This window comes from Xyrauchen texanus, chromosome 4 (genome assembly GCF_025860055.1).
Source record: "Xyrauchen texanus isolate HMW12.3.18 chromosome 4, RBS_HiC_50CHRs, whole genome shotgun sequence".
NCBI classification, from domain to species: Eukaryota; Metazoa; Chordata; class Actinopteri; order Cypriniformes; family Catostomidae; genus Xyrauchen; species Xyrauchen texanus.
The window spans coordinates 15009798-15024808 of NC_068279.1; the positions used below are offsets into that span (position 1 = coordinate 15009798).

The window sequence follows — 15011 nt, forward strand, 5'->3', positions numbered from 1 at the left end:
ACACACTAATTTAAAGGGATAGTTCAACCAAAAATGTTAATTCTCTCATCATTTACTAACCCTCATGCCATCCCAGATGTGTATACTTTCTTAGATCAGCAGAACACAAAACAAAGATTTTTAGAAAAGTATCTCAGCTCTGTAGGTCCTTTTAAAAGGATTAGCTCCAAAAATCACATAAAGGAAGCATAAAAATAATCCATATGATTGTTTAAATCAATATATTCTGAAGCAATATTATAGGTTTTACTCTGAACTCCACTTAAACTTTCACTTTCAGATGTGAAAGTGAAACTAAACCGGCACCACATGTGACTTTCAGATGTAAAAGTGAAAGTGAACGTAAAAAAGGACTTACATTTTGATATGTTTTGCCATGGCAGAATTCTTTTTAATGCACAACTACGGGTGGCCTGTTGCTTGCATAAAACAACAGCAACACCAAAAGACACCCATATTCAATAAATATATTCAATAATATTCAATAAATATCAATAAAATAATATTTAAAATAATATAAAAAAATCACTTATTAATAATAATAATAATAATCAAAATATACAGTTTTTCTGCTAAGTAATGCAAGTAACAGCATTTCAATATAAAATTCTATTGATGTGCATCCTTTAGATATTTTACAACATGGCCCATCCAATTAGATTTTGGATTTTAACAAATTATAATTTTATCCTGGTTACTGTATGAATGTGTTTGGGTGTCTTGCAGACGATGAGGCTGGTAAGATTGAGGCCCTTCATAAACGCAGGAATTTACTGGCTGCCTTTTGCAAATTGATCATCTACAACGTGGTGGAGATGAAGACAGGAGCAGATATCTTCAAACAGTACATGCGAGTGAGTCCTACAGTCACAATCACTCTGAGAGTTCTCTGCATTTGTCATTTGGAGCTTGCAGTGATTGCTTTCTTTATTTGTTAATGTGTGCAGTACTATAATGATTACGGTGACATCATTAAGGAGACCATGAGTAAGGCTCGTCAGATCGATAAGATTCAGTGTGCCAAGACTCTGATCCTCAGCCTGCAGCAGGTAATTCAGTATTTCCCTAATTACAGATGAATCTGATAGTAGCAAAGAAAAACATTTGCTATATAACAACTGTATCTGTGATTTTTAGCTATTTAATGAGATGCTCAATGATCTGGGCTGTAACTTTGATCGATCCTCATCTGCATTCTGTGGGATTAAAGAACTGGCCCGACGTTTCTGTCTCACGTTTGGACTCGATCAAATCAAAACCAGAGAGGCCATTGCGATGCTTCACAAGTAAGTGCATTCAAACACTCATTGTCACAGAGACACCACATGCGTGACACAAGTGACAGAGTCTGAAGTATGCGTTTGTTGCAGGGATGGAATAGAATTTGCCTTTAAAGAACCCAGTCCGCAAGGGGAGGGAGGCCCACCTCTCAATCTCGCTTTCCTTGACATCCTCAGTGAGTTTTCCTCTAAACTACTGCGCCAGGACAAGAAGACTGTGTAAGACAAACACACTAAAAGCCCTCCTGTCTCTTCTCTTTTATACTGTATTTTAAATGAGATGTGTGATCAACCCCAGTCACTCCTTTAAAATGTATGTGCATTCTGTGTTTGACTTCTGTCCCCATCAGGCACCTGTATCTGGAGCGGTTTATGACATTTCAGATGGCACTGCAGAGGGATGACTGCTGGTTGCCACTCATCTCTTATCGGAATTCTCTTCAAGCTGGTGCTGACGATGACACACTGTCTGTCATCAGCGGCATGAGCAGCAGAAGTTCTGCCCGCAGCCGCAAGAGCAAACCAGCTGCCACCAGCAAGAGGAAGCTACCTGAGGGTGTGTGCATGATTTATACATTTGTGCTTAATAATAATGACTTCAGAGTAGGTCTTGCATTACTACAAGTTTTTACTATTAACTATTTGCTGCAGTCACAGCATTATAGAACAAGCGCAACCTAAAGGGACGTTCACTCATAAATTAAAATGTTCTTCTTATACTTATGTCATGCATTTAAAGTTTAAATGCATGGCATTCTTCTATGGAACACAAAAGGAGATGTTAGGCTTCATGTTAGCCACAGTCACCATTCACAGGCTCAGTCTATTCTGTCAAATGTGTCCTTTTGTGTTTCACAGAAGAAAACAGTCAAACCGGTTTAAAACAACATGAGTAAATGATGACAGAATTTAACCAGCCCTTTAACCCATGTGTTGTGTTCATTTGTGCTAAAACATTTTGTCTTCCCAGTCAAAAATGAACAGCCCAATAAGGTTGCTTATAAATCTCTCATATTGCATATGTTTTCACAAGATATTGCATTTGATCTTTTTAACAACTTCTTCTTTTTTTGTAATTATGACAGATTTTGTGCTCTTTTTTTTTTACATATTTAAATATATATATATATATATATATATATATATATATCTTTTTTATTTTTACTGATATTTAACTTTTATACTGGGCCAGTGGAGGGCACTCCCTGTGGAAAAAAAATAATAAAATAATAATAATTACATAATCAATTATGCAATTATGTAACCACTTGCTTGATCTGGGGAAAAAAAAATAAAAATAAATAGGTGTCAATTTAAAGTGTACAATCTGGACTTTACAATTCATGTTGCTAATCCTACCAATTATTAAATAGTGCCTTTTAATTTGCTGACAAATAAGAACTGTTTCGTTCTCATCATTTGCACATTTTTTATCACAACAATTATATTCAGAGTTGGTAAAACTATCAAGAATTATGAGATAACCATGTGTTATATATCATTGGAAAGAATTGCAATGGGCAAATTTTGTTCACTTGGAGGCCAAACTGCAGTGAGTATTAGTGTATGAAATTTCCACAGACAAATAAATATAATAAACAGGAGTGGCTTTCTGTTACGTTTTTCCTTATTACTTTTTGAAACATATATATATATAACATAGGCAATGACATATCATAACTTACAGCAGACTATTATGATTTATACAAGCCCAAACACAACATATGATAAGTAGATTTGAAATATTTCTCAAAGAGTGTACATTGAGGGACGATGTACAAAAGGGCACTCAACACACATTGTGTTTGTTTGTGTGTGTGAGAGTGTGTGTTGTGTGTGTGCACATTTTCGAGGACTTTGTGTGTGCAAATACACATCCGCATACGTATGTGCTCATCTAAAGGATTGGGATGCTCCTGAACACTTAATATTTCTGTATTTTGTAGTCTAATCTATTCATTTCCAATGGACGTTCATTTTTGACCAGGAACACAACAAGTGTAACAAAGTGAAGTAAAACCAAAAGATGTAAAACCCAATTGTGATACCAAATGTGAACAAAGGAATTTTATTCCAATTGGATTAAGTAATAAAGTCATGTGATCCTTGACTAGTCAACAAAGACCCAACACATTGACTTATGTCAGAACTAATTGACTTGTCAGTGCAAACTCTATTTGAGATTTGAAACTAATGTTATCTCTTGGGGTGTCTCTGTGTCTCTCAGAGGAGAGCAGCTGTAGTAGTAGCGATGTGAGCGCATGGGTGCATCATGTGCAGAGTGCCCCTCCCACTCCTGTGATGTCATCACCACACATTGTCTCCACTGTCCTACGGGATGCAAAGAAGCTCCGCCCAGAGCAGGGGTACATGGGAATATACAGCATGAGCAACGAAACGCAGCATACACCACTGCAACAGCCGCATCAACACATGGACTACAAGTAAATGCACGCGCACACAAATTTATTCACATACCTTCTCTAACACAAACATTGGTTAAGAGTTGTTTGAGAGCTGTTGTGTTTTCAGTTCTCAGGTTACATGGATGATCGCCCAAAAGCAACAACAGGACAGAGCAAACTTGCAGTATGGCAAAATTAGGGGCCATATTCAGCACACCATGTAAGAGCACAACTACACCCTTACAAAAAATAATTGCAGTTTTTTTAACTGTAGTGCAAGTGTGGAAAATTGGATGCAGTATTGGTGCAGTTTTGTAAGGGCACTCACATGCCATTGAAGAGACTTTAAGTTTATCCCTCACAGCCAAGTTTTCATTCTGTCAAAAATGTATGTAGCTATGAGGCACAAAAAATTAATGCAAAAAAAAAAGGTAACATTCAAAAAGATCAAAACATTGTTTTGGCTAATATACTGTGTCCTTGTGCTGATATCTCTCAATATTGCCAATAAAACTTCAGCAGCAGTTCTCTCTTTTTGAACCTAGATAACAATATGATGCATTAATAACATTTAAAATGCATTTATGTTGGAACTAAGGGCATTTTCAGACATGGTGCTTGCTTGATTTGTTCAGAAATAGGGGCTAAAATTGTTACAATGTTGAATTTTCCAAAACTGTGTTTATGAAATTCACATGCGAGCAAACGTTTTCCTCATTGGTCAGAATGTTTGTGCGCTGTTACAGTATTTAACCCTCTGGGGTCTGAGGGTGTTTTGAGCCCTGGAGAAGTTTTGACATGCCTTGACATTTGTGCTTTTTTCAGTTACTTAAAAACATATTAATGGCTAAAGTCTGATAACACCGTATTCAGCACAAACTGAGCTACAATAATATGTGAGCAACATGTGTGAACATAATAAATAATTGTCCACAAGACTTTTGAGAACTGGATCTTGTAGCCTAGAGTTGCTACAAAATTATGTGAAAACCATCCTGATCAATCATTCATACGAAACAATATAGTAATTGAACTTTTGTAAGACAATTTTAGTGTTGAAAAGTAATATGCGAGGAGGCGTGAACGATCATGAATATGAATTGTGATTCACACCTGAAGAAACAAAAGACGCCTCCCCTGGGCCTATCAATGAGGGATAGAGAATGAATGTGAGGAGACTTAATGATCAAAATCAAGTTTTAAGTTAAAATAAGTAATCTGACTATACATTTTCTTTACATAATTTTAAACCTACACTACCGTTAAAATAAGTCTCTTCTGCTCACCAAGACTGCATTTATTTGATCCAAAATACAGTAAAAACAGTTAAATTGTAAAAATAGTTCAAAATATCAAAGAAAATTTTTCTATTTTAATATATTGTAAAATGCCATTTGTGATCAAAGCTGATTTTTCAGCATCATTACTGCAGTCTTCAGTGTTACATGATCTTTCAGAAATCATTATAATATGCTGATTTTCTAATATGGGCTTATTTAAATTGCATTTTACTCATTTACACCTGAACACATATTTGCATGCACAAGCTTTGTTGATGATACTGAGGCAGCATAAAAGCTAGTTAAAATATAATCTAAACATTCATATTATTTTATATCATATTACATATTATATTTATATCATACATCATACAATTTAAATACCTGCTTTAGCCGAAACAACATTTAAATCTAACTAAAACTTGCTTATTAGGATATATTTCAAATGTCAATACTCTGAATCCTGGCTGGCAAGTCTGGAAACAGTTCCACTAGTAAAATATGTACATGTTTATATAAAATAGCATGTCAACTAATGAAAACTAAATGACTTACTCGTCCGAAATTGTATCCTCTGCTGGATCAAGTCTCTCTTCAAAATACAAACGTTCATCGGAGTCCCGCTCTTCGTCTGAGGAAAATATTAACTCTTCCTTACTATCCAGGAGTTTCCTCGCCTGTGTATTGTTACAAACACGCAGAAAAGTTGAGTTGTTTTGTGTTTGCATTTAACCTCACCGTTGGGGGCGTGCACCATTTGCAATGATCTCCTCACCACGTTAGCGTATGAATGGCGCACTCTGCTGGTGGGAGTGATCACATTAGCTTTAATGAGTTGAGCCAGAAGAAACTGTACATCGCTTTTTTTTATACCGATTACATTGCAGGAGAATATTTGTTTTAAATTTGAATTGTTTTATTTAAAAGTAGACATTTTAAGCTTTCTTTAGACATATATTTCATGTTTGTGTGATAAGTATTCGCGGAGTTTCAGTTAATTTTTGTGACGTGTTTCAGAAATATGCTCGCGAACACTGAGACGTCTGATAGCTCACCCTTTTTATTTTCTTTATTTTACAAAAGCACAAGGTTTTGTTGTTATTGTGAGTGTACTCAAATAAAAGTAGACCCTTTATAGTTTCTAATGATGTCTTACACTTTTCTGTAAACCCAAAAATGATGGAGTACAGTACATTGTTATACCAGTTAAAATGATATACCTGTAAAAATATGTCAACTGGTACAAATATTTGAGTACTGTTTATGTCACGGTAAAATAAAACATCACTGCTTAGGTCAAGTTATAAAAAAGTAGACTAAGATAATATACAGTTCAAAATAAATACAAAAGTAATAGGACATTATTTGGTCAATTCTATATTTTCAAGTGTTGCTTAAAGGGATAGTTCACCCCAAAATTTTAATTCTCATTTAATTGATCATTTACTCACCTTCATGCAATGCCAGATGATTATGACTTACTTTATTCTGCAGAGCACAATTTTTGAATTTTAAAAGAATATCTCAGCTCTGTAGGTCCATGCAATGCAAGTGAATGGGTGCCAAAATGTTGATGCTCCAAAAAGCACAAAAAGGTATCATAAAAGTAATCTATACTATGCCAGTAGTTAAATCGATGTCTTCAGAAGGGATATGATAGGTGTGGATGAGATACGGATCAAATAGTCATTTTTGGCAAGAAATTATTCTCCTTGCCCAGAAGGGGGCGGTATTCATGAAGAATGTGAATCACCAAAAAGAAGAATGTGATATTGATCTGTTTCTTACCCACACCTATCATATCGCTTCTGAAGACATTGATTTACTACTGGAGTCTTATGGATTACTTGAATGATGACTTGTGTGATTTTTTAATTTAAATTTTTTTAGCTCCAAAATTTTGGCACCCATTCACTTGCATTGTAAGGACCAAAAGAGCTGAAATATTATTCTAAAAATCTTAATTTGTGTTCTGCAGCTCTCAATGATGGCATGAGGGTGAGTAAATCATGAAAAATTAAATTTTTGGGTGAACTATTCCTTGAATTGTTCAAAGGTTTTTTTAGGGCCACTGTATAAACTAGCACATACTTACACAGATAATTGAATGTTTTATTGTTTACTCATTTGTTAGTCGCCGTGGCAGCGGGCTGATGGAGGATGATGAGGAGCCGATTGTAGAGGATGTGATGATGTCATCAGAAGAGCGGTTGGATGATCTTAACGAGGGCATGGACTTCGACACCATGGATATTGACCTGGTGAGAATCAGTCAAAATGACTCAAATGGAGTGAAATGCTCAAGCAGAGAGAGAAAGAACACTGATATGTAACACATTTTGTGTTTCAGCATGTGTTTAACTTTGATCTGTTTTGTCCCTCTAAAGCCACCATCCAAAAACCGCAGGGAGAGAACAGAGCTGAAACCAGACTACTTTGATCCTGCCTCCATAATGGATGACTCTGTAAGCATTAATCCATCCATTTATTCACTCATTTATAAATCCGCTCACTCATTCATTAGTGGTGTTTGCTAAAGCAAGTGTAACTGCTACAGTACTATTACTGTTTCTCATTCTGACTGGACTAATGATTTTTGCCTGCCGAATTATAAGACAGGAGAAGAAATCCCATAGTTTACAATAATGTGCCAAAGTCATATCTGTAGACAAATAGACTTTGGGGGAGCACTTTTGCTGTGGGCCAATAAGCAACCCTTTAAAATACTCTAGATATGGGGACTGCATAGAAACATGCTAAAAAATAACTCCGAACAGCATAACAACTGCAAAGCAACACTCTAGCAACCACCTACAACAATCTAGCATCATTGCAGTTAGTTTTGCAGTTAGTCAAATTTTCTTTTGAAAATGTCAATCTAGTTTGTATAAATAATTTTTTTTTTTTACCATTTGTCTGCTCTTGTAATTGTAATCTGACAGTGAGACATGCTATGAAGAAAAACATAAACTCTTTCCACCTACAACACTGATCTTAAGCTTCTATTGTGTTACTGTGTTTGTTTAACAGGTTCTCAACGTCTCCATGTTCTGAGCTGGGCATATCAGAATGACAGTGATGTTAAAAAGAGAGTTTTCCTGCTCTTCTGATTTCACTCCATGGACTCTGAGCACACATGAGGATGCTGTGTATCTTTCCCTCCTGAAAACATACCAATACTTTCCATCTGTACATAAGTAACAGACCACAAGGCATACAGACATTTACAGCACGAGATCAGACTTATCTATTCATGCTCTTTTGTACTGGAGGTTTAAAAATAGTTGTTTTTTTGTAACTCCTGAAGGAGTTTTGATTTTTAGGTAATTTTGTAAAGACAATCAGTTGCAAATCGACTTTATAATGGGGTGATTCAATTCTAACTTTATAACTTAATTGGTTTAGACTTGCAGTGTATCTAGCTGTTTTTCTTCCAGCATTTCATTCTTTTGTCTCTCTTTTTTTATCGATCACTCACAATGTTTTACCTTCCCTGAAGTACAATAGGTTAAACCTTAAATCGTGATGATATTCCTCACTATTTCTTGTGTGATTCTGATTGATCCTTGGTGCTCAAAGCAGTTGTGCTGATTGGGTAAAACTTCAAAAGCCTACAGTTAAATTGCTTAATTTAGGTATGTTCTCATCGTTTTATTTCAGCTTTAATTTCACATTTGTTTCCACTTAAAGGGCATTGACCCATTTACAGAGTAAACTCTTTCTGCAGATTATCTATTATTTACTTATTTTTAAAGATTAGAATTAGGTATTATAATATATTGTTATATCTCTTTAAAACATATATAAAAGTATATATATTATTTTGTTTTAAACAAAATGTGTAACGTAATGTGAATCGTTGCTGATTTTATATTTAAGTTAATGTTTTTATGTTTGGTATCCAACCTACTGTTTCATTCACGCTGCATTTGTCCTTAAAGAATCACAAATGTTTCAACTTTCATTTTGGAAAAGCTCCACTGTGAACGATTATTTGGTCTTTACCCTCTGTGTAGTTCATTGAAGTTTGGATACAGGTTGTGGGGTTGTTATGGGTCATGTAGTTGAAATCAAGAATGGCTGGTTAATCAAAGTGTCTCTATTGTGATCGTTGTGAGAAATCTTAATAAATGGAACCACAGTGATTGTATGTCTGTGGAAATGCATTTCTACAAGGAGCTTTTGTTTAGGATTGAAAAAGAAATATTTGTCTTTATTTGTAATATGTTTCACACATATTTGATGATTTGTTACAATTAGTTTTTTCTTTTTTTTTTCTTTCCTGCAGTATCTTCTTATTTTCTAAAGTGTGAGTGTATGTTTTAATGTATTGGTCTGTACATAAATTCAAGATGTTTTTATTCTATTTACAAGATGTCCGTTGTTTCATTTCATTTTTTTGGTCATGAACAAGAAGTTCAGTGTTCTTTAGTAGTGGCCTCATCAAAGCGTTTATTCATACCACGAACCAATTGCTGAACAAACTCGCTTGCCAGAACAAATGGTAGAGATCAATGTGCCAAAAAAAGACTTCAGGGGGCGCTGTGTCGCGCCGACCGGAAATCTCTGCCGTGACAACCGCTCGCTCGCGCTGCTGCTGTGTCGGCTTTGAACTCAACGGCGGGGAGCATGCGCACTTCCTGGAATCTAAGTGAAATATTAATCAAAACATTACATTACAGTTGGAGCTTTGGTGATTATTATGGATCTATGGAGAGCAGAGAGGTTGAACGCGCCTTCGGACATTTTTTAAAACTCCTGACGGAGGTAAACAAACGTGAAGTATACCTTATATACATACAAATAAAGTAAACAAATAGGTTGTGAGCAAATAACATTGAATTATTTGGTAAACATCAATATTTTAGGTTAGCAATGTTTAAGCTAGGGTTTTCACCATTTGAATCCCCTTTAGCTGTTTTGCAGCTAATATACATGAAATGGTCCTGTGCTGTGACAATAAATGATTCAAAGTACAAACGGTTTCATCTAGCTTCTCGGTAAATATTAAGTCACAAAAACAGCATGTGGTGTAACTATAAATTAATTAGAAACCAAGTTTTAGATTAAGCATAGTACATCACAACACACCAAACAATAGGACAATACTGTCACGGCTTGACACGTGAACTACCCATTTAAAAAAAGAGTTGATGCTCCTATGTAATTCACTAATTTACTCACCCTCATGCCATCCCAGATGTCCATCCATCCATCTTCAACCGCTTATCCGAAGTCGGGTCGCGGGGGCAGCTGCTCCAGCAGGGGGCCCCAAACTTCCCTATCCCGAGCCACATTAACCAACTCTGACTGGGGGACCCCGAGGCGTTCCCAGGCCAGTGTGGAGATGTAATCTCTCCACCTAGTCCTGGGTCTTCCCCGAGGCCTCCTCCCAGCTGGACGTGCCTGAAACACCTCCCTAGGGAAGCAGCCAGGGGGCATCCTTACCAGATGCCCAAACCACCTCAACTGACTCCTTTCAACGCAAAGGAGCAGCGGCTCTACTCCGAGCTCCTCATGGATGACTGAGCTCCTCACCCTATCTCTAAGGGAGAAGCCCGCCACCCTTCTGAGGAAGCCCATTTCGGCCGCTTGTACTCGCGACCTAGTTCTTTCGGTCATGACCCAACCTTCATGACCATAGGTGAGGGTAGGAACAAAAATTGAACGGTAGATCGAGAACTTTGCCTTTCGGCTCAGCTCTCTTTTCGTGACAACGGTGCGATAGAGCGAGTGCAATACCGCCCCCGCTGCCCCGATTCTCCGGCCAACCTCCCGCTCCATTGTCCCCTCACTCGTGAACAAGATCCCGAGGTACTTGAACTCCTTCACTTGGGGCAAAACCTCATTCCCTACCTGGAGTATGCACTCCATCGGTTTCCTGCTGAGAACCATGGCCTCAGATTTAGAGGTGCTAATCCTCATCCCAGCTGCTTCACACTTGACTGCCAAGCGATCCAGTGAGAGCTGAAGGTCACGGACAGATGATGACATGAAGACAACATCATCTGCAAAAAGCAGCGATGAGATCCCCAGCCCACCGAACCGCACACCTTCCCCACCCCGACTACACCTCGATATCCTGTCCATGAATATCACAAACAGGATTGGTGACAAAGCGCAGCCTTGGCGGAGACCAACCCCCACATGGAATGAACTCGACTTTGTGCCGAGGACCTGGACACAGCTCTCGCTTTGGACGTACAGGGATTGAATCACCCTAAGAAGGGACCCCCCCACCCCGTACTCCCGCAGCACCTCCCACAGTCTCTCCCTGGGGACCCGGTCATACGCCTTCTCCAGATCCACAAAACACATGTAGACCGGATGGGCATACTCCCAGGCCCCCTCCAGGATCCTTGCGAGAGTAAAGATCTGGTCCGTCGTTCCACGGCCAGGACGAAAACCGCATTGTTCCTCTTCAATCCGAGGTTCGACAATCGTCCGAACCCTCCTCTCCAGCACCTTGGAGTAAACTTTACCAGGGAGGCTGAGAAGTGTGATACCCCTGTAGTTGGCACACACTCTCTGATCCCCCTTTTTGAAGAGGGGATCCACCACCCCGTTCTGCCACTCCTTAGGCACTGTCCCAGATTTCCACGCAATGTTGAAGAGGCATGTCATCCATGACACCCCCTCCACATCCAAAGCTTTCAGCATTTCTGGTTGGATCTCATCAATCCCCGGGGCTTTGCCACTGCGGAGTTGTTTGACTACATCAGTGACCTCCCCCAGGGAAATAGAATCTGATCCCCCATCATCCGCCGGCTCTGCCTCTACCATAGAGGGCGTGTTGGGATTTAGGAGTTCTTCAAAGTGTTCCTTCCACCGCCCAATAACCTCCTCGGTTGAGGTCAACAGCGTCCCATCTTTGCTGTATACAGCTTGAATGGTTCCCGTTTCCCCTCCTAAGGTGGCGGACGGTTTTCCAGAAGCACTTTGGTGCGGACCGAAAGTCCTTCTCCATGGCTTCTCCGAACTTTTCCCACACCCACTGCTTTGCCTCCCTCATGGCCGAGGCCGCAGCCCTTCGGGCCTGTCGGTACCTTGCAACTGCCTCCGGAGACCTCCGGGACAACAAATCCCAGAAGGCCTCTTTCTTCAGTCGGACGGCTTCCCTGACCACCAGTGTCCACCACTGTGTTCGAGGGTTACCACCCCTTGCGGCACCTAAAACCTTGAGGCCGCAGCTCTCCACCGCGGCTTCGGCAATGGAAGCTTTGGACATTGGCCACTCCGGTTCAATGTCCCCAACCTCCGCAGGGATGCCTGAAAAGCTCCGCCGGAGGTGTGAGTTGAAGATCTTGCGGACAGGGACCTCCTCCAAACGTTCCCAGTTCACCCGCAATACTCGCTTGGGCTTCCCAGGTCTGTCCAGAGTCTTTCCCCACCCCCTGACCCAACTCACCACCAGATGGTGATCGGTTGACAGCTCTGCCCCTCTCTTTACCCGAGTGTCCAAAACATATGGCCTCAGATCCGATGACACGATTACAAAATCGATCATCGACCTTCGGCCTAGGGTGCTCTGGTACCACGTACACTTATGAGCATCCTTATGTTCGAACATGGTGTTTGTTATAGATAATCCATGACTAGCACAGAAGTCTAATAACAAACATCCACTTGAGTTCAGAGTAGGGAGGCCGTTCCTCCCAATCACACCTTTCCAGGTGTCCCTGTCATTTCCCACGTGTGCGTTGAAGTCACCCAGCATCACTATGGAGTCCCCTACTGGGGCCCTATTCAGGACTCCATTCAGGGTCTCCAAGAAAGCCGAATACTCTGAACTGCTGTTCGGTGCATATGCACAGACAACAGTCAGGTTTTCCCCTCCACAACCCGTAGGCGTAGGGAGGCGACCCTCTCGTCCACTGGGGTAAACTCCATCGTAGTGGCGCTCAGCCGGGGACTCCTTAGTTTCCCCACACCCGCCCGTCACCTCACATCCTGGGAAACTCCAGAGAAGAATAGAGTCCATCCCCTATCCAGGAGTACGGATCCAGAGCCAAAACTGTGCGTCAATGTAAGCCCCACCAGATCCAACTGGTAACGCTCCACCTCCCTCACTAGTTCCGGCTCCTTCCCCCCCAGTGAGGTGACATTCCACGTCCCCAGAGCAAGCCTTTGCTGCCCGGGTCTGGTCCGTCGAGGCCCACGGCCTTCACTGCCACCCATATGGCAGTGCACCCGACTCCTGCGGTTCCTCCAATGGGTGGTGGGCCCAAGGGATGTAGAGGGGGGTTCCACGTCGCTTCTTCGGGCTGTGCCCGGCCGGGCTCTGTGACAAGCCTGGCCACTAGGCGCTTGCCGACGAGCCCTCCATCTGGGCCTGGCTCCAGACGGGGGCCCCGGGCTTCCTCCGGGCAGGGTAACTCCTCCTTTTGCCGTTTTATCCATGAGTCATTGTGAACCATTCTTAGTCTGGCCCCTCACCTGAGACCACTTTGCCTTGGGAGACCCTACCAGGAGCACATGGCTCCAGACAACACAACCCTCAGGATCATAAGGGCACACAAACCTCTCCACCACGATAAGGTGCTGGTTCCCGGAGAGCCATCCCAGATGTGTATGACTTTATTTATTTTGCAGAACACAAAGATTTTATGAAGAAATCTCAACTCTGTAGGTCCTCACAATGCAAGTGAATGGGTGCCAGAGTTTTGAAGGTCCAAAATGCACATAAACAGCATAAAAGTAATCCATAAGACTGCAGTGGTTAAATCTGAAGCAATATAATATGTGTTGGGGGAGAAACATAAATATTTAAGTCCTTTTTTAAAATTATAAATCTCCAGCTTCACTTCAATTTCTTCATTCCCCTGCTGGTCAAAGGTGGACATTTATAGTAAAAAGGACTTCAAGGTGAAGTATGTTATTTCTGTGCTATTAGTGGCACCAAATGGAATTACAAAAATAAAGTATGTTTTCAAACAGACTTTGCTATCACCCCTAAGCCTCATCATGCCTTTTCAAGCCTCCCTATGAACAAAAAGGCTGTACTAAATAATAGGTGATAAACATTTCATGTCATAATGAACAAGACCACTGACACAGCGTTAATCTTCTTCAAAATTTTGAAGGGACCCACGTACCTGGGACTGAGTTTTTTGCAGGGCAATCGGAGGCGAAGGTCACGCGTCGATAGCCACACCCACTGTCCTGGGGCGTAGTTGGGACAGGGACGACGGTGCCGGTCTGCTTGTTCCCTCGATCTTCCCTCAATCTTCTTACGGCCCATTGGAGGTGGACGTGGGCCTGGTTCCATACTGCCTCACTGCGCTGCAGCCAGCTGTTCACCACGGGCGCTTCCGAGGGTTCGCCTGACCAGGGGAACAGAGGAGGTTGGAACCCTAGTACGCACTAGAAGGAGGACTTGCGGATAGAGTTCTGTGCATACTCGGCCCAGGGAAGGAAACGGCTCCAGTCGGCTTGGTTTGCTTGGCAGTAAATGCGTAGGAATTTGATGATTTCCTGGTTCAGACACTCCGTCTGGCCATTTGACTGGGGATGATATCCAGAGGAGAGGCTGACGCTGATGTTTAGCAGGCGGAAGAAGGCTACCCAAACCCTGGAGGTGAATTGGGGTCCTCTGTCCGAGACGATGTCCTCGGGCAGCCCGTAGTAGCGGAAGACGTAGTGGAAGAGGTGTTCCGCGGTTTCTAGGGCTGACGGGAGTTTTGCTAATGGGATCAGGCGACACCCCTTTGAGAACCAGTCAACGACGGTGAGAATGGTGGTGTACCACTGAGAGGCCGGTAGATCGGTCAAGAAGTCGATGGCGATGTGAGACCAGGGCCGCTGAGGTATGGGCAGAGGCTGAAGCAGGCCGGCTTGGGGTTGCCTCGGGGTCTTGGCCATGTTGCAGGTTTGACAACTGTTCACGAAAGAGGCCGTGTCAGTCTGCAGGGATTCCCACCAGAACCGGTTTTACAGCAAGCGCACTGTGGAGGAGATACCTGGATGGCCCGAGCTCGTGGAGGAGTGCACCCAACGAATTACCCTCTCCCGCAGGCCCGGGGGCAGAAACGTCCGATTGGGCGGAC

At 41.5% G+C, this 15011-nt stretch overlaps 1 protein-coding gene across 2 annotated transcripts in view; it reads left to right on the forward strand.

The window, feature by feature from the left end:
* Positions 1-9312, forward strand: part of LOC127638724 (cohesin subunit SA-2-like) — a 36265-nt gene extending 26953 nt beyond the window's left edge. For both annotated transcript variants that reach the window (XM_052120381.1, XM_052120392.1), the window contains exons 25-34: positions 727-854; positions 948-1049; positions 1138-1286; positions 1371-1499; positions 1631-1836; positions 3508-3724; positions 3813-3905; positions 7100-7226; positions 7353-7430; positions 7996-9312. In XM_052120381.1, coding sequence (XP_051976341.1) covers positions 727-854; positions 948-1049; positions 1138-1286; positions 1371-1499; positions 1631-1836; positions 3508-3724; positions 3813-3905; positions 7100-7226; positions 7353-7430; positions 7996-8019 — 1253 coding nt within the window. In that variant the 3' untranslated portion in view covers positions 8020-9312. The remainder of the gene's footprint in view (positions 1-726; positions 855-947; positions 1050-1137; positions 1287-1370; positions 1500-1630; positions 1837-3507; positions 3725-3812; positions 3906-7099; positions 7227-7352; positions 7431-7995) is intronic.
* The last annotated feature ends 5699 nt before the right edge of the window (positions 9313-15011 follow it).